The sequence below is a fragment of the Apus apus genome, chromosome 15 (genome assembly GCF_020740795.1).
Source record: "Apus apus isolate bApuApu2 chromosome 15, bApuApu2.pri.cur, whole genome shotgun sequence".
NCBI lineage: Eukaryota > Metazoa > Chordata > Aves > Apodiformes > Apodidae > Apus > Apus apus.
Window position 1 is genome coordinate 10,031,280 of NC_067296.1, and position 22,215 is coordinate 10,053,494.

At 43.5% G+C, this 22,215-nt stretch overlaps 1 protein-coding gene across 1 annotated transcript in view; it reads right to left on the reverse strand.

The window, feature by feature from the left end:
* Nucleotides 1-629: 629 nt before the first annotated feature.
* The window catches only part of BMP7 (bone morphogenetic protein 7), a 43,948-nt gene continuing 22,362 nt past the window's right edge, over nucleotides 630-22,215 (reverse strand). Inside the window, exons 2-7 of the mRNA XM_051633318.1 lie at nucleotides 19,925-20,117; nucleotides 9,480-9,628; nucleotides 4,673-4,870; nucleotides 3,149-3,225; nucleotides 2,503-2,613; nucleotides 630-1,218 (exon numbers count right to left, since the gene is read on the reverse strand). Of these exons, the coding sequence (XP_051489278.1) occupies nucleotides 1,069-1,218; nucleotides 2,503-2,613; nucleotides 3,149-3,225; nucleotides 4,673-4,870; nucleotides 9,480-9,628; nucleotides 19,925-20,117 (878 nt within the window). The 3' untranslated portion in view covers nucleotides 630-1,068. The remainder of the gene's footprint in view (nucleotides 1,219-2,502; nucleotides 2,614-3,148; nucleotides 3,226-4,672; nucleotides 4,871-9,479; nucleotides 9,629-19,924; nucleotides 20,118-22,215) is intronic.

Consider the following 22,215-nt stretch of genomic DNA (forward strand, 5'->3'; position numbering starts at 1 on the left):
ATTTTTTAATTATTTTTTTTTTTCTTTTTAAGGTGAAGCTAGTAATAGAGCAGGAGTTTTATCAGAAACAGCCTGGGAACTAACATTTCCTAGCTTGTTTCTAGCTGAGTCTGTGTGGTGCCGGGTCCATGTCCCAGCTCACAGCACCTTCTGCACTGGAGCCTCCGCATTTTTTAAAAAGTGTTGGAACTTGTTCTGTCAGTGAAGTCAATGGACATTTTCCAAACAGGAGCAGGATCTTTAGCTGGCTTTCACAACTCCACAACTGCTTTGGATATCCCAGCTAAGCGTTAGGTTTAATCCCTGTTTCTTAACATTTTACTGCTTTCCTGTTTTGAGTTCATAGCAAATTCAAATTCTTTCTGGTTGCTAGAGACAATTTATTTCCTTTTTGAAAAAAACAGAGTATACCCAAAACATCTTGCTCTTTGGAATTATTTTCTTCAGTTCTTTTGCTTGCCAATTAGAAAACCTTTTTTTTTTTTTTTTCCTTAGACTAAACTGTCCTTTGAACTTGCTATGATTTAAAACTGGAAATTGCATGTAATAGTCTTTGCTTTTGCTTATGAAATTGAAGCAGAGGGATGGAAGTAATAATTCTCTAACAAAATACCTGTTCACTCCAGGTATATTTTGATCACTTATTTTATTGCAAACTGTATTACAGGAACTACACATGCTTATTAGTCACAGCACATTCTCACCTTGAATAGATTATTATTTTTTAACTCACAATCAACACTGGTGAGTTTGCAATCTTCAGAAAGACTCATTTGCAAAAGTATGTATCAGAGGAGCCAGTTTTGTAGGCAGATTTGGTTTTAAATGATTTCTCTGGCTTGTTTCAGTTTACAAGCTCATTGTCTATAATAAACTAAAACAAAATGTGTTCAAATGCCACTTAGATCCAGAAACTGTTCCATTGTCTGAACTTTCAGAAGCCTGGTCCTAAAAACTGTTTGGGATTTTCTGAAACCCGTTGCTGGACTGCTAACCTTTTCCCCTCCCCCACACAGCCATACAAAACCCGGACTTTACAAATAACTTGTTTTTTTCTTTCCTACCAATCTAATGACAGCCACATGCTCGTACCACCATGTTCCTGTATTTTTTTAAGATAACATTGGAGCTGTCATCAAAATAGAGCACTGAGATGGCATTGAGTTGTGTAGGAGCGCAGCAGGGTTTCGGTACAGTCTCTGGGTTTATAAAGTGAACCTGGGGAATGAAAGTAGATGCATGTTAAGATTTACTTTTCCCCTTTCCTCTCCTATAGCTTTCTTTCCCAGGCAACTTTGTCTGTCCCACACACTCAGACATGTTTTGAACACCTGGCTTTGTGTACAAACATCTTGAGATGTCCCCTGCATTTACAGAGGGTGACGCACGCAACCCAAGTCAGATCTAGTTGGAAATCTTTCAGTGAAGCAGGTTTTCATTAGAAAATTCCCATTTTTCAGAGAAGTCAGCATTCTGCAGAAGTGTACCCGTTATGATAAGCTCTGTGGGATGTGAGGGGAGGTTTTCTGAGAAATCCCATCAGCTCTGGGTAGGGGCTCCTGTCCCTGCAGCTGGCAGCACTGAGACCCAGCTGGGGCCATGGGCTCCAGGTTCCCTGTGCTCTCTGCTGTGAGACCTCCAAGGAGTAGGGGGAAAAAGCAAATAAAAAGCAATCTATCAGGAGATAAAAACACAGATATTTTTTCCCTTGCAAATGTAGGCGCTTCTAGTTTCCCTAATACTTTTTGCGGTGTTGCCCTTAGATGGGCACAGGACAGAGCATGTGGATGGAAGCGTGGAGTGAGCCTCCTGGTGCCCTGTAGATGTGGACAGGGGACCTGGGTTGGACCTGAGCTGGGCAGGGGAGGGTGTCCAAGCAGGTCAGCTGGGGTGATTGGGGCCAGCATATCTTCTGGCCCATGGCAAGAGCTGTGGTGCATTGGCTTTGGTGACGCAGCTGGGGCTGGGTGGTCCCTGGCTGACGGTTCCCCCCAAGCACAGGAACCGTGTCATGAGGACGCGCCAGCCTGGGACTCCCAGCTGGACATCTTTGCACAATTGCATAAAACAAATACACCCACAGAGCAGCTGGGCTGTGTAATTTTGGGATTCACTAACCCTTCCTCAGTCTGCCACCAAATCCACTTTTGGCAGCAGCACACAGTAGATCCCTACAGAGTTTTTCCAAGAGATGCTGATAGTGGGTCTCGCATCCTGCTCTTTCCTTCCCATGCAGTGGGACTGTACCACTGCTGTCTATCACAGAGCCCTTTTAAACTAGAGAGAGCATGTCAATGCTTGCAGCAAAGCCAGGGTAGTTCCTAGCCAACTATTAATTCAGGCCACTTGGTTAGACATGTTGAGCCAGATGCTGCAGGCATCTTAATGAGCTAACGCAGATGTTCCTTCTCGTGTTAGCTTAGAGATCTTTTAGTGTATAAACTGATTTCTGAGTAGCACCTATCAGATGTAACTCTGCACTAGGAGCTACAGTGCACCTACCAGTGTCTGCACAATGGCATGATTTGTAGCATTCATGTATGAATTCAAGGGGAAAGCACATTCTCCTTCACAGTAGTAGGCAGCGTAGCCCTCTGGAGCGATGATCCAGTCCTTGATTACATTGAAGATGTTGGATTGCAGAGAAAGACAGAAATATTGTGTAGTGAAACAAAAAGTAAATCAGCACATAAAACTATCAACTCATACACCCACAGACAATGACAGTGGCCTACAAAACAAAAAGCTGGTACTCTGGCCTTTCTAATTCTACCTCATAGACCTCTAAAGTGGCTGCCTCACTTTGCCAATCACTGAAAAGCAGGTACAGCTTTCAGAAATGAAAATATATAAAAGAATTTACAGATGAAAATGGAGAGCTGTGTGTGCATTCAGCACTGCTGGAAGGAATTCAGGACCACAGTTTCCCAGAAGGACCTAAGTGTGTTGATTTTCTAGCCAGCCTCACTCTAAATATTTGTATACCCTAAGTTTGCAGAATCTCTTCTTAAGCATGCTAAAGCAGTATGCATTTCTTTTTTCCCCTCAGGGATAAAAAAACCCAGTCAGACCCTGGTTATTGGCTTGATCTCACTATTGCAGCTCAGTAAGTGATGTGCAAAGGCAGCCCAGTCACACGCAGCCTTACCTGCCACCCGAGGTCCCTGAAGCTGACGTAGAGCTCGTGCTTCTTGCAGGCTTGTCGCTGGTCGCTGCTGCTGTTCTCTGCACAGGGAGAATGGGTGGTTGTGAGGCTGGGCTGCCTGTCCCAGCACCCACAGTCCCAGTCTGGAGTGAGGCCTCATGGCTCCTCTCGTGGGGCCTTTTATTTTTTTAAAAATATTTGCAGTTTTAGTCATAAAAGAGTGGATGGGTTCAATATGTGTGAAATGCCCCTCTGGCTTTTTGTGCAAAGCCAAAAAAAGGCCTGGGAAAATACTGCCACTTTTATTTTCCTTCTGGGCTTTCGGTGACCTGATGTTAGCAAAAGCAGATCTCTCTGATTATTGCCTACTGCATAAAAGGAGAACCCCTGAGAGGACTGACAGGTAAAAGGCACTCTTTACCCATTTTCTAAACTTCTGTCTTTGAATTACCTGCATTATTGGTCATAGTTACACCCTCAAACCTACAAAACAACATGTGACATAAAGACAACGTGGAATCTGTTCTTCTGTCCAGTGCAGCTGGATTCAGATTACCAAGGGGTGAAAATGCTGAAGCCAAGGAATAAACATGGGTCTGACTTGTGGGTTTGAATAGCCTTTTAAAGAGACTTCAAGATTTTGGTGACAGGTGCAGAAATACATATGTGGGGACAGGTCAGGGAAGCCACCAGAGCTGCAGAAAATCATCATTAGTTTTAGGACAGGAATGATCTGATTAAGTATTGGGAAGCTACAACAAGACTGATAGGAGAGAGTTCTCCCATAGCCCTGCAGGTAACCCCAAGCAGCCCAAGGCGGAAGTGAGTGGCATAAGACAATATTATGCCCTACATTGTCCTTTTCCTTCCACTTCTTATAAGCTCTTCTTCCACTCGGTGAAGGGCTCACAGAAATAGAGCTGGAATTTGCCACTGCCCTTGCAGAGGTGGCCCTGTGCTGTGGTTCCTGCTGGGAAGGTCACCAAGGGTCCATTAGTCTGAGGTATCTCATATTTAAGCCACATTTCTATTTCAAATGCCTGATGGAGTTTTCATCCATATTAAGAAGCAGAGCTCCCCCAAAAATAACTGCAATTATCCTGCAGCAGCTGGGTTTTCCAGGATTGTGTTTTTCTCTTCTGTGCAAAACTTTTGGGACTACTGAACTTTTGGGGGCCAAAACTTAAAATCCCAAACTCTGAAACTCTACAGCATTTTGGTTCAGATCCACTGAAATATAATTTTGAGTCCTTATTTATTGCTTTAATGTAATTATCTTACATTTCAAAATGAGAATTTATTTGATGTGGGAGAAAAGCAGATTTTCTGGTTATGTGCCTTTTTTTTTTTTTCTAATATTGTTTCAAAGAGACAACTTTTGGAGTAATGTCTAATCCCAAGTCATTTCAACCCAGCAATTGACCACTAGTGGTGCATCAAAGAGACAACAAACAGACTGAACGTGAGAGAAACTGTTCCCCCATGACCCCCCACCCAGAAGCTCTGCCCCAGCACCCTGCACTGTACCTGCAATGTTGGACACCCGGAAAGCTTCCTGGTTCTTTGGTGGTTTTGACCGATTCTGGCTCCTTTGCTTCCCTCCCGTGGAGCGGATGCTGCGCAGATGGACCTCGGTGGCTTTGAAGAAGGCCACAGTGAAGGGCTGCTTGTTCTGCGGGCCGTGCCTTCCAATCAGACCTGCCAGTTTGGGATTGATGCTTTGCCCTTAGTAACAGAACAGACTGATATGAGGGGCTGTGGTAACTTTTCCTTTGGAGCAGACATAGTGAGGGTAAAGAGGAGGAGAGCTGCTGGCTGGGAAGGGTGATCCTTGGGCACATCTTTCCACCAAGGGCCTGCACTCAATCGGCAAAGCTGCTTCTAACAAGAGCAGCTCAACACAGCTAACTTCATTTTATACCTGCATGTAAAAGTTACATAAAATAGTCCCACATATCATTATTTTTCCCTAAATCCGCTTAGCATTAACTTTTCCTGCATTCTTTAGAGGGGTTTCTTTAAGTTCACCAACCTATAATTTGAAGTGATCCTATAAAATGAACCATAAAACTCAGCTCATAGGAACACTAAATTCCCACTAGAAGGTTATTAACTTAAAATAAAAATGCCTTGTATGAAATGTTGACAGAGTTCCAGATATACTGCAGCTGAGAAACAAACAGTTCACATGTTTAGAGACATTTTGCTTATTGTGCTATCTCAGCACTGCTGTACCTGAGAACCTTGTTGTACAACTGTAGATTATTGTTCATGCTTCCCTCATTCTAGGCTTTTAAAATAATTTTATGTTTGGTAAAAGATTATTAGGTGGTTTCTCTGAATTAAATAGATTATTTACAAAAAACCCAAGGAGCAGGTCACATTAGGCAATTTAACATTTCTTCTCCTTGCCTCTAAAGGGTGTCTGGGTGCTGTTGTGTGATGGAGGGGGTGATACTCAGGATTATTCTGTTCCAAGCTGCTGAGTACTGCTGCTAAGTTATGTCCATGGCTTTTGTGTTCTTTTTGCTAAGGACACAGCTGGACCTTCTCAGCCACACATCAAATACACCACAGGTGACACTTAGAGAAATCCCCAAAGGGCGAAGCAGGCGAGGGGCTCTAAGTCTACTGACAAGAATTTCCTTATCTTACTAGTTTCTGACTACTGCATGAAAAGAAACTGGTAACCTGAAGTATTTCTAGGTAATGTTCTATAACTGCTATTTTTAAGATGAGTAAAGTAAATGCCAAGGATTATAAATTACCGTCTTTATGGAATTGCTTCCGGTTTTGCTCTTGCATGTGGCCAAAAGATTGGTAAGTGTGACAGACCCAGAAAAAGGGGGCTGTGCTCAAAGCTCCAGGCCAAGACATGGACCAGGTTCTGTGGCATGTTGTGTGCCAAGGCACAGGGCCAGGCCTTGTGAACTAAATAAAGCAAAATTGATCTCAAGACAGGGCACCAGGAAAGTGGGGGTGAAAATAGCAAATGCAGAAACTCATGTACATAGATTTATACATGAACACACATCAACAACTACTTCACTTTCTGCTTAAGCTCTTTTCTGGAAACTAGTCCAAACAGTTTTCATTTTAAACATTTGAGGCTGAGCCCACAAAGTGCTTAAGCAAGTAGCTAATTCTAAACATGTAAGTAGTTCCACTTGTGCTCAGGCTTTGCCAGATCGAAGCCTGATTTCCTGAAAACAAGCTCAGCTGCAGGAGTTGGAGCTCACTAAGCACCGCTCCTATGGCTTTCTCTGCCCCTACAAAGAAGCCTTTCTGCTTCCCAGAACTGTTTAAACTAGCAAGTATTTCTATGGCTGTAGTTTGTCCAGTGTTAATTTTGCCTTAACCATGTCCCTAGAGGGTAGGTCAGCAGTGCGTGGGGAGGGGACCCAGGTTCACACTGGTATGTTTAATGGATTTGAATTAGTGCAGCAAAAAGTAGGATTTGACCAATGATTTCCTTGTGTAAGACCAAGATGTTACATTAAAGACCAGTATGGTGGCAATGTTTCCTTAGGGGCAAAAAAGGTATGTAATGTTCTATATGTGAAGTAGGTTGTTTCTCTTCAGTAAAGTCAGGAAACCTTTGCCTTCCAACTTCCCAGTACATCCGGACAGCAAGGATAAACCCAAGGACATGTGCAGTCCCCATCAGGTGATGATAAACTTTTCCCACAAGAACTAAAGCTGTGCTCTTGAACCAGAGAGCGTGGTTTTGTCTGCTTTTATGCAGTGGTTTTAATACTATAAAAAATGGGATCTTCAGTGACTAAGTCAACCCAAGTGGGCAGCTGCTGTTCCCATGCACTGCTGGCGAGCAAAGCGTCTCTGTGCTGGGCTGAGAGCTGGCTGAGGGCTACTGAGTCACTTCATGTTTCTTTTGCTTCCTGCCTGAGCTGATCCCCATTTTCTAAGGTTAAATTTTGATTCCGCCCAAGTTACTTATGTAGATAGACTTATTTGGCAAGATTATAAAGAAATAAAAAGGTAATTTTGTCTGGACAGTTCTCATGATGTCAGATTTTGGTTTTTTTATCTAGACTGTGCTGGCTTTGTGGTTGGAGATCTCTATACATAATGACAGATACAAAGAAGAGATTTTTTTTTTCTATTATCTTTTTTTCCTAAGTCACTTAAAGATTTGGGGGTTGCCCAAGCATATGGTGTTGCATCAAACTCCTGCTGTGTTTGCAGCATATGATTTTCTTATGAAGTTCAGGTGTAAAAGCAGCTTTCTTGTTAGCACACAGAGTTGGTCTAAATCCAAAATGAACCTTGGGGAGCAAGGAAGGACATGTCCTTGCCTTTCAAAACAGAAAGAAAAAATCACATGTATGGTGAATTGTGAGTGCAAAAGTGTGCTGCCAGGGGACCTGGTTACAGAAAACAAGCAGACAATCAGGTCCTGTACCTCTTTATTTACTTTTTAAACTGATGGCAGGGTGGCTTAAGTATTTTGGTGGAAAGTATTTTGAGAAAGCAGAAAGTTAATTTTTATGTTATTTCATGGCTTTACTAATGCAGCTAAATCCCTCAGGAGTGCAAAAAGGAACCAGATTACTAATTTTAATTGAGCTGAATAATAGATGAGAATGCACTTATCACCAAACATGGGAATTTTTGTCTATCTGTGATAGATTTGGCTGTATAAGGTTAAGGGTCTGCTCCTGATTGCTCCAGCACAGCAGACAAAGTAAGTCTGTGTAAAGTTGCAGTATTTCTTTGGATGCAGGATCCCAAACAGTCCCCACTGAAATCTATAACATATTAATGAATCAGTTTCCTTCCTCTTTAATGCTGAAAAACAGGATTATCTTTTGCTGTAAAATAAGAAGGTGAGGTTGGGGGAGAACAGGGTGATAAGAAGGCACTATCAACATAAGCGTGTGAGCGTAATACTGGAGTAACTCTAGTGTTCAGAGATATTAAGCCTACTTCCAGCTGTCCCTTTCTGTGGACTCTGGGCTCAGTCTTGATGTGTGAACCAGAATTGAACAAATGTGCTGTGATCATGAACACAACTTCTGTACTTCCAAGTATTTCCTTTAGGACGCAAACTGGAAACTAAAAACAAGGACAAGTATTTGCAAACAGGCTAAACTTGTCTTGGCTGTTAATTTGCCTTACTGTTTTAGCTTTAAGAGTTAAGCTGTAAACCAGGTTGAATCTGACTCTTTATGCAAAGGTGGGAAAAGGCATTTGTCATTGGGGTGGGGACTAGTGAATTCCATGGTGAAGCTTCTGCTTTGTATCTGTGTTTGAGTTTCTGCATTCACTGATCACTCAGAAGGGCAGGTTAAAACAAACCCTGTGCACCTCTCTGTGTGCACGTCTCACAGAAGTAAAATCACCAGTTGGTGTAAATAACTCTCCACAGTTTGCCTGTTTCGGAGCTGCTTTGCACAGTCTTTACACAAAATACCAACTTACTGGAAACATTTAGAGTGTTGCATAACAACCAATAGCAAGTGAAACCATAGATGCATATCTGGAGAATGAAAGTATGTCCTTAGATAACTACAGTCAGAGTATTTATAATAGTTTTGAGCTAAGCTTTGCTTAACCTCTCCTATGTGGGGCAGCCTGGCAGTTTGAGATGGTCCCAGGTCCTGGGAACCCCCTAGAAGATCCAGGATACTTTGGTTTCTTTGCACAAGTCTTCAAGTAAGCATCAGGAATCTTAAAGTTAAGACAAAGCAGCACGGCTTTTTAGTTAAGACCTGGTCAGGAAAATTCCTCACTTGATTCTAAACACATCCTTTCTGGAGATGTTTCTGAGCCAGGTCTTCTCACCCATTCCCAAACCTCAGAGGTTTGTACCACAGGCATGTGGCAGACCTTGGCAGTCCAGACCAGGCACAACACTACTAGTCATTTCTACTGCCACAGAGGAATTTAAAATGGTTCCTAGCTGTTTTCTGGGTTTGACATGACTTGTGCCAATCAACACCAGCCTTCTACATCACTCAGTTGTATGTTTTCACAGATACTAAATTTTCCTCCTCTCTCCTTGACGGGATTGCACTACCTGCAAATCAGCCAGCAGCATATATGTACTGTGATGGGGATGTGGACATGGGGAACACTGAAATGTCTGCTGACAGGTTACCAATCTGTTTAAAGCATTTGAGTACATCCTCAACCTGAAATATGTCTGGATTATTTTACTATTATTATATTTGCATCTTAGGCAAATTCAGGAAAAACACACTTAAAACTCCTATTCAAAGGAAAGAGCACTGAATGCCTAAGGCTTCTCCTGGCTGGGATTCGTCTACCTCAAATGGAGACTTCCTGATTGATGTTGGTGTCAGACACTCACCATCGATGCCTTCCACAGAGAGCTGCAGGCCAAGATTGTGTTGGGGATTCACCACCCAGTGATTACTGGTTGCAGTAATGTCAAACACCAGCCACCCTTCTTCTGCAGCCCAGATTGTTCGAGAGTCAAGCAGGAACAAATCTGAATCCCTGAAAAATAGAAGTGTAGTTCCCAGTTACCCAGCTTTCCACTGGAGTCTCTATAGGCATGTACATACAAGCTTTAGGCAACACATTTGAGCATCCTTTCAGCAATAGGCAGATTCTGCTGGAGCTGGGTTGGAGCTGGGCAGCTTTCCTGTCTAGTCACCTTCAGATTAAGCACTTTTCTTCACTTTAAATGAGGGAGGATGGGTTGAAGCAGAGTTGAGGTGGTTTGGGGTTACTTTGCTGTTACAGTTAACCTTAGAGCTGCTGATGCAACTTCAGAAAAAATGCTTGCCAGGCACAGATCTGCAAAATTATTGTTTGCATATGCAAACTTGGTAATTGGGCAGACAATGCTGCTCATTATCCTTTCCTCACATAATTTCCTGACTTTTATGCGTAATTGTAGCACTGGTGCAAGCCAGCTGGAACACTGGTGTACATATATTAACGTATGTAATGGGTTTTCAGATTTGTTCATCTAATGCTACAGATCATTGATTGAGGCAGTAACCCTCTGCACAGTCACAGGTCTGCAGTACTTTGGGTGGCAATTTTCTTTCAACTCATTGCTTAACTAGCCACTGCTAGTTATTATAGTTGAAGAACTAATACCAGAAAATGAGAGAGATCTGATGAAATAGGGAGGATTTGGGGCATTTGAAAGGGGTGAAATTATTCTGGATATACAAAACATTTCCTGGCAAATTTATGAGACTGAAAATTAAAGAAAACACAGGTTATGTAAAGGAAGGACTCTTATCTTACCAGAAATTAAGACCTAAAGCTTGGACGGAAATAGTGAAGAAGAAAAAAAAAATTATAGCAATGCAGTTTCTTTATAAAAAATAACTTTACAAGAAGAACAAGGTAACACAGTGGAAATGTCTAGACAAGTCCTGTAAGAGCTGCTTTTGTACTTACACCACACAAACATGATAACTTCTTTATGTGTAATTATATCCTTTTGAGTGAAGAAATATTCTTGGAAAACCCTTTAATCATGTCCTCAAAGCTTAAAGAAGACCTTATTAATTTTGTCACTATTGATTTGTCAGTGAAAACATATATATTTAACTTAGCTTACACAGTGCCTCTTGTCTGCACAAAATATTGAGTGATCAGAAATGAAGCTGAGAAGTGCTGTGAGCATAGAGGCTTTTGTCTCACAGCTTTTAGTGATTCTTTTTCCTGTGAGATACCAAGAATTAGAGCCTTTTGTCCCACACAGCTGACTCAAAACAGAAATGGAGTTTTATTGCAATGTTTTTACAATCTAGCTTTCCTTTCAACCTTTGTGGGCCAGGGCGTAGAAGAGATGATGGCTTTCCTCCGTGAGCTAATGGATGTCATCGCCTCTGGCTCTCTGCTGGCTTACATGGAATTCAGCTTCTGAAATGAGTTCCCTCAGAGCACGTGAGCACATCGCCCAGTGTGTGCAAGAGGAGGATTCTGTTATTTCCTCACCAAAGCAGGATGCTGTTAACCTTTGGGTACCACACAGCTGAATATGTAGATACAGGCAACGGTGCCAGGAGTGCAATTCGTGCTGTGTGTGGCAGCCCAAGGGAAAGCTGTGGCTTTCTGTGTCAGCTCAGTTCAGAATGAGGAGGCAGGTTCAGATGCTTGTGAAAGATGTTTTGCAGGAATGGGACTGCAACAATCACAGTTCCCTTGCCCCAGCTGGCCCTGCCAGGGAGGAGGGCACAGGGGAGGGAGTTTTGCTTTCTTTTCAATGAAGTTTTGGTTTGTGGAAGAAGCCCTACATCAGAGTTGAACTTGCTGCAACACTTTCTTTCTAATACGTGGGGGATCCTATGGGGAGTAATTTGGCAGATGTTTGGGTAGGCCAAGCAGGTGGCTAAGGAAGGGTCCACGGTCCTCTCTGAAGCTCAGTCAGCTTTGCTGGGTGCACCTAAGACAGCTGAAGACAAAGAGTATGGATAACCTCCTCTCTCCACAAACATATTAGTTACAGGAATGTGAGATGCTTGAACTCTAACTGGGGGACAAATTTCCTGGGGTTTCATCCCCACCCAGAAGCAATGGCCCCATTCCCACTGTGCATGATGCAGCTGCACAGACACCTCCCGCCCTTCCCTGTTTACAACACTGAACAAAACCCATCCCAGAGGAGCTGGGGACGAGGGAGTAGTACAGATTGGCCCGTCCCAATGGCTGAGTCCAAGTTTCCAGAAATAAAGGGTTTTTATATTCACATACTGCATCATTTAAGCATGGCCCCTGACTGGAACTCATGATTCACACAAGGTTTAGTTAACAGGGACTTGGCTTGCTTGGTTTTTCTCTCTTGCACTTTGCAGGTTGAAGATAATAGCAATAATGATAACTTTTTTGGTTTTAGCTAGTGCTCAATTGCAGTATTACTCAGAAAAACCAGCCTTTAAGCTTCCCATGCTGACATGATGCAATCAGGGTAACCAGACAACTTAAGGCATCAAGTACCAGGGTGAGTCAGTCTGGGAAATTGTATAATGCATTTGTTTTCCTGTAGTTACAGCAATGTGCAAACAATAGGCCTGGAAGGGAAGCCCAAAGTGAGAGAGATCAAAGAGACCAACTAAAGGGAAACGTCCTTCCCACACACACTTGGAACATTTGGACCAAAAAGGCCCCGTGTCAGACCCTCTCTGGAGAAGGTGAAGCACTTCTGAATTAGTACTTTCCAATTTGACACACCAGAAGTGGCCAGTGATGGGATGCACAACCTAACTGGTGTTGCAGGCAGAGGCTCCTGAGATTGTGGTGCCTGTTCCAATGAAAAGAAACCTGTTCTTTTAAAAAGAATAACCTTCCTTTAAGTGAAATGTCCTGCTCTCCAAAGGCTTTTATGGCAAAGTGTTAAATCACTAGCTAATAGACAGCAAGCCCTTTAGACATCATTGTTGGGCAAGACACAATAAATATGGCAAAGAAATGTTATTCTTAGATTTAATTGAAATTTGCTCTGAGTGCTCCAATGTAATGAATTGTCATATGAGAGAGACCTAGTGAAGTCTGACGTAGCTGGTTTGGGTGTTAGGCTTGAGGTAAAGATGTAAGCACAAAGAGAAAAGGTTTCTAATGCACATCTCACCCTCTGGTACTTTACCAACTGTATGCATATTTAGAGCATTCTTGGAGCAATGAGAATAGCCCTGCAACCAGGAGGCAGAAAGCAGTTTGGTTCCTTGGCCCTGCAATTCAATCCCTTCATTTGAGAACTTCAGAGCATATGAGAAACTTTACTGAACTTCCTACCAGACCAAGTGAGAGGAAGAAGCACATGATCCTCCTTTTACAGAAAATTAAGCTGGGACATGGAAATGTTAATGTCTAGATTAGAGTTACAGAAATTATGAAGTCTGGATCCAGACCACAAGTATGTTTTGTTGAGACCACATCAAAACGGCTCAGCGTTCAAAGTACTTACATCAGCGGGAGTGTCAAAGCTTTTAGCAACGACAAAGCTCAGGGCTCTCAGCTCAGTTTTCTCAAGCATCAGGCTGTTGATGGAGCCTAAGATGAGGACAGGAGGTTGGCACTTCTCTACTGATTGCTTTGGTAGTGTCTGGTGCTGGATACCAGAAAGGAGAGGCACCTCCTGTTCAAAACACTCCCAAAAATTTGTCAACATGTCATATCACTGCTGTGCAGTCTGTGAAATTTCCTTAGCAAACTTGGTGTGTTCTGTAATCGAGGGTGAAGAACAAGTATTGCAAAGTGAGGGTGGTTTAGGAGGATGCATGTGAGATCGTGTCTGGAAAGCAGCTGGAATGCTGGAGGTGGAAGGGCTGGAGCTGCCAGAGGGCTGTGTGTGACCAGGGGTGTGGAGGGTGGGTGGTATGAGTGGGATAAGAAAGGCAATAACAGGGGATTAGTGGAGGAGAGGAGGACTGGAGGAAGTGAGGTTTGTGGGGGTGAGTGAAGAAATCAGAGGAGACAAAATATGGAAAAGGCAAGCAAGAGTATCCTGAAAGGAGACAGTGAGGAAGAAGAGATTTACTGTGTTGCCATGCAGTAAATCTAAGATAAGAAAAATTATTAACAATCTTCAGCTCCATGAAAATAGTAACGTAGGTGTTCTTTGACTTTTGCTGGGGTATTTTTTTAGCCTGTAGGATGCAATTTTGTTTGTAGCCATAAACACTAGCAATGTATTCAAGAATCAGAAGTGCAACAACTCTCCTAGTCACCTGTCTTGATGAGTTGGGACATGAGAAAAAACATGGACTAAGAAGAGAGACTCAGTGAAAATATGAGAGTTGCCAGTTCTGCAATAGCAAAGGAAACAGGAGATGAAACTCTGCATTTATAAACTATAATGCTGTAAGGTCTATAAGCTGCCCTGCCCTAATCACTACCTGCTAGTTTGAGGAATTACAGATCTAAGAGTGTTTTAAATAACAACCACACTGTGACACTCTGCAACTGACTTCAAATAGCTTCACAAATCTAGGTCAACACTCCCACTTCCGTTTTAAACTGGGAAACAAGTGAGGCACAGATACATTAAATGACCCATTGACCTGACATGTGAACCACAGCCACTAAACCCATAGCATAACCCTGTCCTCTGGACTGGTGTTCTGACCCTAGAGAGGCTGTCTGGGTCACAGGCATGGTGCAAGACGGCAAGTTTACCAACAGGCCACCCAAGGACAGAGCTGGCAAGGGAGGACAGGGGCAATTGCCATCTAGGTTTGAGCAGGTGGAGGGAGGAGAAGGCAGAAAGAGCATCCTGGGAGGGTGAGAAGAGATCTGGGGTTAGAAGACATCTGTTTGGATTAAAAAACTGTAGTATCCAGCTTCCAGTCTGCTTGGTGTCATTGCTTAAAGTCAGCTGCAGCTGTCCAAAGACAAGCTTAGGAAAATATTTTTCAGACTTTCCTACTTTGAGAGGGCCCCAGGATCTCCCTGGGCCTCTCCCTGGCATGTTTGCAACACCCTCTGCACACAGACCTGATGCAGCCCTCCTCCCACACCTTCCTTTCCCTGCATGCCCAGGTTCCCCTGCTTAATCTTCCCTCTCCCTCCCCTCTGATGAAAACCTGCCTCCCCATGGATCCACCAGCCAAACATGGCCTGGGATCTCCTCTGGGTGAAGAGGTGGCCACAGCAGGGAGTACAGGTTGCTGGAGGTGGTTTCCAAGGACTGGTCTGAAAACTGGTCTCAAGGACTGGTCTGAAAATGCAAAACCTCTTGTAAAAGCAGTGCTGAGAGAAATGAGGTTATATACATCTCTGACGCTTTATATCCAGCTGTTCCTGTTCAGCATTGAATTGCTGTTCATTAGTGCATCACTTGGCTGAGCAAGAATCCTCTGGGGTATGCAGAATGCCTCCTGCAGCTACCCAAGTGTCTGTGGAGAGTCCAAGTGCCTTGTTAAGTGAGTTCAGGGTTTGTCAGAGGTTTTGCAGGCTGGAGTTGCTTTTAGGAATGGTCTGAAAGAGTGAACTGGATGCAGCCTTGTTTCTGGAGAGCTACAGGGTTTCCATTCTAAAGTTCCCTTCCGACTGTGCCCAAGAGCTTATCAGGATAAATACAGTTATCAACTTGCAGATAAGTCACCAAAAAAATCAAACCTATTGTCAGTACCTTCCTAGATGCTGTTGGTACTTGCAGATACTGTCATGTTGCTTGGGCAGAACATTAAAACAAACTGTACCCTTCTTTGCTGCACCACCCCTAGAACAATCACACTGGTACTTGAAAAAGCTCCAAAAAGAAGGCACATCTGTGTCGCGGATTGGGGGGGCCTAAGTGTTTCTTTGGCTAGAATTTCATGTTTCAACCCACAACATGGAAACAGACTCCAATGAAGGGAGGAAAGGGGTCTGGAGAGGGGCTCAAGTTTGATCTGGATGCAGAAGTGGTGTAGTTTGAAGCACAAACTAAAGTGTTCCAGCTGCAAGTCAAACCCAGGAATGCGTGGTGCAAGATCTTATTTTTCTGTAGGGCTGGTAACATGAGCATTCAAATCATTCAGCCTTTGAAGCCTGTAAAATCCATAATGGCCACAAAGTGAACACATAGCAACTACATTTCAATTACCAAGGGCTGGTCAAGTACCTGGCTTTATTCTCTCCAGCAACAAAACTCCCATCAACTTCAAAGGGGTTGGGATTTTCTCCACAGTGCAAGTGCTGTGTCCAATGAAATTGGAGATGTAACTCTGGGATGAGGTATTTTAGCTTCTGAAGGTGCAGACAGATGGGCAGGATTGACCTCTGTTGTTGAGGGGAGCTACACAGTCTGCATTTTTTCTGCAGCTTCAGGTTAATAAATTGAGGATGATGCCCAGACTGATAATTTGCCCCAGAACTGCATGGGTACTTTTTGAAACTACACAAGTTCATATCAAGTGCACCAGGAGTTAGGTGTCCAACCTCCCTAGCTGCTGCTAGAAATCCCACTATGCAATTGTGTGTCCCTTCAGCACTTAACTCCCTTTGAAATTCTTGCTTTGGCCATTGCTCACAACAACAGCAGAGTCTGAGGGTAATGGATATTTCTTTTTCAATGTAGTTCACAAACTATTCATGATTCCACTGTACAAGTATCAGAGTTCATTCGTCTCAGGTTCATATCCATAAGCCTTATTTTGACATTTCCTGCTTAGGTGCCTGAGATAAATGACCTTCAACACCTTGTAGCAAACCTTGTGCCCTGGGATGTGTGCTCCCTAGCACTGGAATCTGCTTTGCTTTCCTGCAGCACCCAGGAAGGAGACAGAGACTTGAGCAGTACCCAGATCCCTCATGGCAACCTTTAGTTCCCATTAACAGGGTTTGTGACCACAAACAGGGTCTTGATGTCCTGCTGCTCAGCACCCCTCTCAAGCCAGTCACTGGATTTATAAAATTCTTTCCCAGGCTTTGGGGTGAGTGAACCATCAAGACAAAACAGAAATTGGTCATGAGTCACTGGACTTCTAGTTATGCACATGAAAGCTTTGAGACATATTAGTCAAAACAGCAACTGTTTTCTCAGTGTTTATGATATCAGGAACATTTTTGTTCATGAATGTACTTGTTTGCTCAAAGTGAATAACCTGATGCTTTGTGCCTAAAGAATGCTGTACATGCCTTTACATAAAGGAGATGTTGCCAGCTTGGAAAGCTTGCCTTGCAATGAATTCACACATTTGGAAAGGCCAGAAAGAATATTTGATCATTTCGACTGGCTTCCCATAAATACCTGTAATATTGCCTTCAGTTTGACAGAGATATAATTCCTATTATTTGAAGTCCAGAGCAGCATCCTGCCTGCTACAGAGGATGGGGCTGGGCTCTCATTTTTACTGCCACAGATGTTGGGTGTCTATCTGCCCACTGCTAAGCAGGCAGAGGGAGGAGAGCTCCCATCCCATGTCCAAGTCTTGGCACTGTTGAGGAGCAGGATTTCAGAAATAGTCTGCTGTGGTTGCAGCTGTTTGTCTGGAAAGACCTATGCCTTTTTCCCTGACAATAAATTGCAGACAAGAGATGTTGCTGGTTAGGTACCTGACAACCGGTCTGAACTTGTAAAGCAAGTCATTAATTGTTGAACTGCTGGTACTTATGGCTTATTTGAACTGAGGACAGACCATCACACCCTCCAAACTGGAGGCTCATCTGAGGTTCAGCTGAAAGTCAGGCCTCCAGCATATCCAATGATCTCCTCTTCACACTCCAAGGAAAAAAATTCTCCAGTCAGTCTCAGCTTGGGCTTTCCAGCTGCATCCTGTGCTGGTTTGGGGGCCCTAGAAGCTGTCCTGATCCCTGCTGTGTGTGGCTGTGCTGTGCCAGAGAGGTGGTGCTGCCACCAGGGACCCCAGCACCCAGCTCCTGTGTCTTGCTGCGCTTGAGCTGAGGTGCTGGTTGCAGGGGGGCACAGGCCTGCAGAATACCTGGTGTTTCAGATCCCCAAAGGTAACTCCAGCAATGTCCTGGGAGATCCCTGTGCTGCTGGATCATTATGAGAGCACAGGGAGACAGAAAACCATTTGGGTTTTTGTTGTACCTGCCATGCTTGAGGGAGAGGAAGCTACAAAGGCGAGGAAAGGTTTTCTTGCCTGCGTGGGGGGAGGGTTTGGCTTTGTTTTGCTCTTGTTGCTAACAACGTCAGATGGATCTGACTTTCCAGCCTGCTCAGGGATGAGACAAACAGCCAAGGAAGCATCAAAGCGAATGGGTGTTTTTTGATCAACAGTGGAGAGAGTTTGTTTTCTTTCTCCACTTGCCCAATGACACACTGACTTGGATGACTGGTCTGTGACAGAGCTGGTTGGAAAATGTCAGTGGAAAAATGCAGAAAAAGAGCAAATATTTTTACAAATGTTAGGGACAATATTTTTACCTTTGGTCAATCCAAACCAACAGGAATATTTTTTTCAGGACAAACTGTTCAAAACGCACCATTGCCTGTGCCAAAATGTATGCAAATGGTGACCATGCATGAACGCTCATTAAAGGAAGTGTTCCTGGGGTGAATATGACGCAGTGAAATTGCATCTAATCTTGTAGCTGGAACATCTGTAAAAGCAGCAAGGCTTTTCACCTCTTCCAGTCAATGGCTCATGTATATGCCTGCCCTTTGCATACATTTTTTTTTTCCTTTAGGAATAAGAATTTATGAAGGATACAGTTTGCAGAAGCACTTGATGCTCCAGGCAGTCGTGTACCCATAACTATCCCCAGCAGGTACTTTGCAGCCTTCTCCAAACAGAGTTTTGCCAAACCTGTGGATGGATACTCTTAAAATTAAGGTCATAAATGCCATCCTAACTCTGTCAGTCAGTTTCCTAGTGGGCACCTACCTTCTTAAGTAGGATCTGAATGAGAACTTCCCTGACATCTGATGAGGAAGGATATTTACTCCAAGAACAGGTTTCTGGCAATCCCCTAATGCCCTGACATGCTGGTGAGGGCCTCTGCATCTGCCAACACATATCTTGTTTCTGCTCTTCCCAAGAGTGAAAAGTCAACCCTGCAGGCTGGTACCATGTAAGCTACTTGAGAAATACAGCAAAGGGAGGCTTCTGCCTCTGGAAGGGCCTAAGATGGAATAAACTTAAATGCTTGTAGTAAGCAGGACATCTAACAGGTCCTACACCCATTTGTGGCTCATTGTCTTATGCTTTAAGAAAGCCTGGTTAAAATGTATGATTTATCGTTGTTTGGTAAAGGTGAATTAACATCAGCATAGTCACCAAACTCTATACACAGTTGTGTACATTAGAAATGCCAAGAAAACTGTGAGTTTTGACCCATAAAATTGGAATGTGGAAGAAAACACACCACTAGTTAAATATTTTTACCATACAGCAAAGCCAGTAGAAATTCTCACAATTTAAAAACACTGATAAGTTTTCCTGTCATACTCTAATGGATCAAAAAATGAGAAACATTTTTTCTGCATTTTTGTTAGCTCTTATAAAAATATAAAGCCCTGTTTTAAAATCCCTCTTGTTTCTCTTTTCATAAATCTAAATTATGGCTGTAGTATGATTACCTCATATTTAGCAGTCCTAGAGAATAACTTCTGACTAGCATGTGACCATAAATACTTTTCATGTAAATAAATGCCATCTCACTTTTGGTGGGATTTGTACGTACCAGAAGTATGTGCAAATGAGACTAAGTGCCTTTGATAAATGATTTGGGATTGCTGATTAATTGGAACTAAAAACAGATGAGAAAAATTGAACATATGTTCTTATTCAAGTTCCCTGGAGGGTTTGTCAGGGAGCTTGGCATACATTAATAATTGCTTGGAATGGATTTAATAGCTCATCTTGTAGTTTTGCACACACAAAACAATCAGTCAATATAAAAAGCATGGTGTAATCTGTCTTTGTTAATTAGGGATCTTGAATGCCTTCAGTAATAAAGGCTAGTAATTAAGCTACAATTAGAAAGGAAGCAGTCGGATGTGGGTTTGCCACCTCAGGACCTATAAGCAGCAGGAGGAAGAGGGTAGGTTTTCCAGAAATGTTGAAATACTGTGGGTTTATGATCTTCTGCACCAGCACAGAGCCAGGCTTGTCTGCTCCTCAGCTACTGGCTGCTCCCAGGGAAAAGAGCAAGAGCTCTGGGGGTGCTCCATGGAGCACATGGAGGCCCACCTCCCATGCCCTCAGTGGCTGCTCCATGCCCACTGCATCCACATGGACTGAGATGTCACCGCACAGCCCTGATGCCAATGCCCAGCTCTTTGGAGGCGTTTGCTGGTGTATTTATTTCTATTGGGCATAACTTTTTGAAGGAACATACTGTGCTTGTGCTTTCCTCAGGATTTGCCTGCGGGCCACTCACCTTCCCGGGTGCTCCTGGAGTACCTGGTAGACACTAATCTGGAACGTTTCGTTATCGAAGCGTTCGTGGATGTAATCCTTATATATCCTGAACTCGGCGGCCGTCACCGCTTCCCCCTCTGGGATTCTGGAGAGATCAAACCTGAACTCTCGGTAGTGGCAGCGCTGATGGTGAAACTCTCTGTCATGCTCCACTGAAACAGAAAAACAGCCCATTAGCCACCTGCTTTGTTCCCCTTCCCCTCGCCATCAAACAAGCTTGCGAGTTGCCACAACAGAAAAGGGCAAGAATATCTGATTGCAGCATCTTGTGCTGTTGTTCTGTTCATTAAAGCACGTAGGAAATACAGGACTCTATCTGGGCTATTATGAGCATATATGTGTTTATCAGACTCTCTTTGAAACAGTTGTACAGCTGGCTGGTACAGGGTGTGGGTGACTGTTGTGTTTTAATGATTTTTGGCAGCTTTGTGCTTGACAAGTGACTCTGGACATTTGCCACCGATAACGACCAAGCTGCTGTGGGAAGGAGCTGAAAGAAACAGATGGGGCTTTTCAGGAGTGCTGGTTCTTGGCCTGACTGCTTCTGAAAATTACACACACATACCCGGATACATATATATACGAATTCCAGTCCTTGAGGCTTTTCATGCTGGTGACCCACATTCTGTGCCAGCTGAATTCCTCACAAACTCACAGCCCCACTCCTAAGGGTCAAAGCTTTCATTTTAAAGCATCTTTTGTGATCAGGGCTGTGAAGCAACTGTTCAAAGTGAGGGCCTCCTTCCACCTCCCAAATCTGACTGTGAAACAGCAAGAAGTGTCAGAGTCCTCCCAAGACAGCATGAGGATGGTTTCTTATCACACCAAGTGACAGGTCTGCCTGTCTTCTCATGGTCTGGTGTAACACTGCTTGTGGACATTGAGGGGTCAGGGCTGTGAGGAAACAAAGATTTTGAGGATGTACTCCAGCAAGGGGGAGGTGTCAGTGCCCCTCTTGGAACAAATTCCAAATTAAATAGACAAGTCAGACAAAGGGAACGGGGGAAATGGAGGTATAAAGGATGAACTGACTTGCCCAAGGTCACACCACATGTCATTTTACGAGCTGAGGTTTGAACCAGGGACTTCCTGTATGTCCCAGTCCTGTCGTCTGTCCACTTGACCTCCCTGCAGCTTGACTGCACAATTCAAGTAGTTAGCTCTGAGATTTTCTTGGCAAAGAATGTGTGTCTTTCTACAGGCCTGATTCTCTTCTGGCAGCAGTAAATCCATTGTGTAAATCCATTGACTTAAATGGAATTACTCCTGAAAAAGGGGAGTTTCAAGCCTGAGTCTGGAAAGTGCTAATTAAATTTCCAGCCCTGCACAGCACAACTGTACATGGGCACCCGTGAGGGCCTCCCCTGCTGCAGGGCTGGAGTGTGGGGAGCCTCTGGGAACTGGCTGTGTCCGAGCACTCACATGGAGCAGGTTCAGAGCAGCTTGGCTGGCCGAGGTTCAGCAGTTGGCCACAGCTCTTCCTTCTCTCACACATTATTGCTGCAAGGAGTCCAGGGCTCGCAGTTTGCCACTGTGTGATTACTGGTCAGGGAAATACTTTAGAGCTCTTCCTAGTAGCTGGGATCCATCTTAGAGGAGTTATTTAGGTATGTAACCCCTAAACTTTCCAAGACAAAGGTTTTTAAGTTCAACAAATGGTTCTATAGGTTGGGCAGACTTAGCGTGGACTGAATGAACAAAGTTATAGTTGCACCTCTAACTACAACATTTCATGTAGCCTCAGAAAGGTCACTCAGTCTCTCATAATCTAAAGTGGGGGCATATTGTGAATATTCACCAGTGTTTGTAAAAAATTTAGCAGGCTAATACTACCCTATAAGTGCTAGTAACACTATTCAATGTGCCTCAATCCCTTCCCACCAGAGTATGCTCAGCAGAATAAGATGTAAAGAGCATGATTTCAGTCTCAATGGAATTTGTATCTGCCTAAAATATGGAGGGGAGAAAAAAAAATGAATATGGAGTATCTCCTTTAACCACAACTATAGAAGAATGAATATAATGTTGTGTGGTTTTAGCTATATTATGGATTACATCACCAGCAGGTTGTGTTACAGAGGGGTCTAGCAGTAGGATGCACCAATATGATTTGCTTCCAAAGATATGGGAAGGCTGAATTTTCAAAGGAAAGTGGGTGCAGCTTTTCAGTGTACATACGTGATGACAACTACACTGGCCAACACCAGTCTTTAGCTGCACTTCATGCACAATGTCTGACAATAATCATAT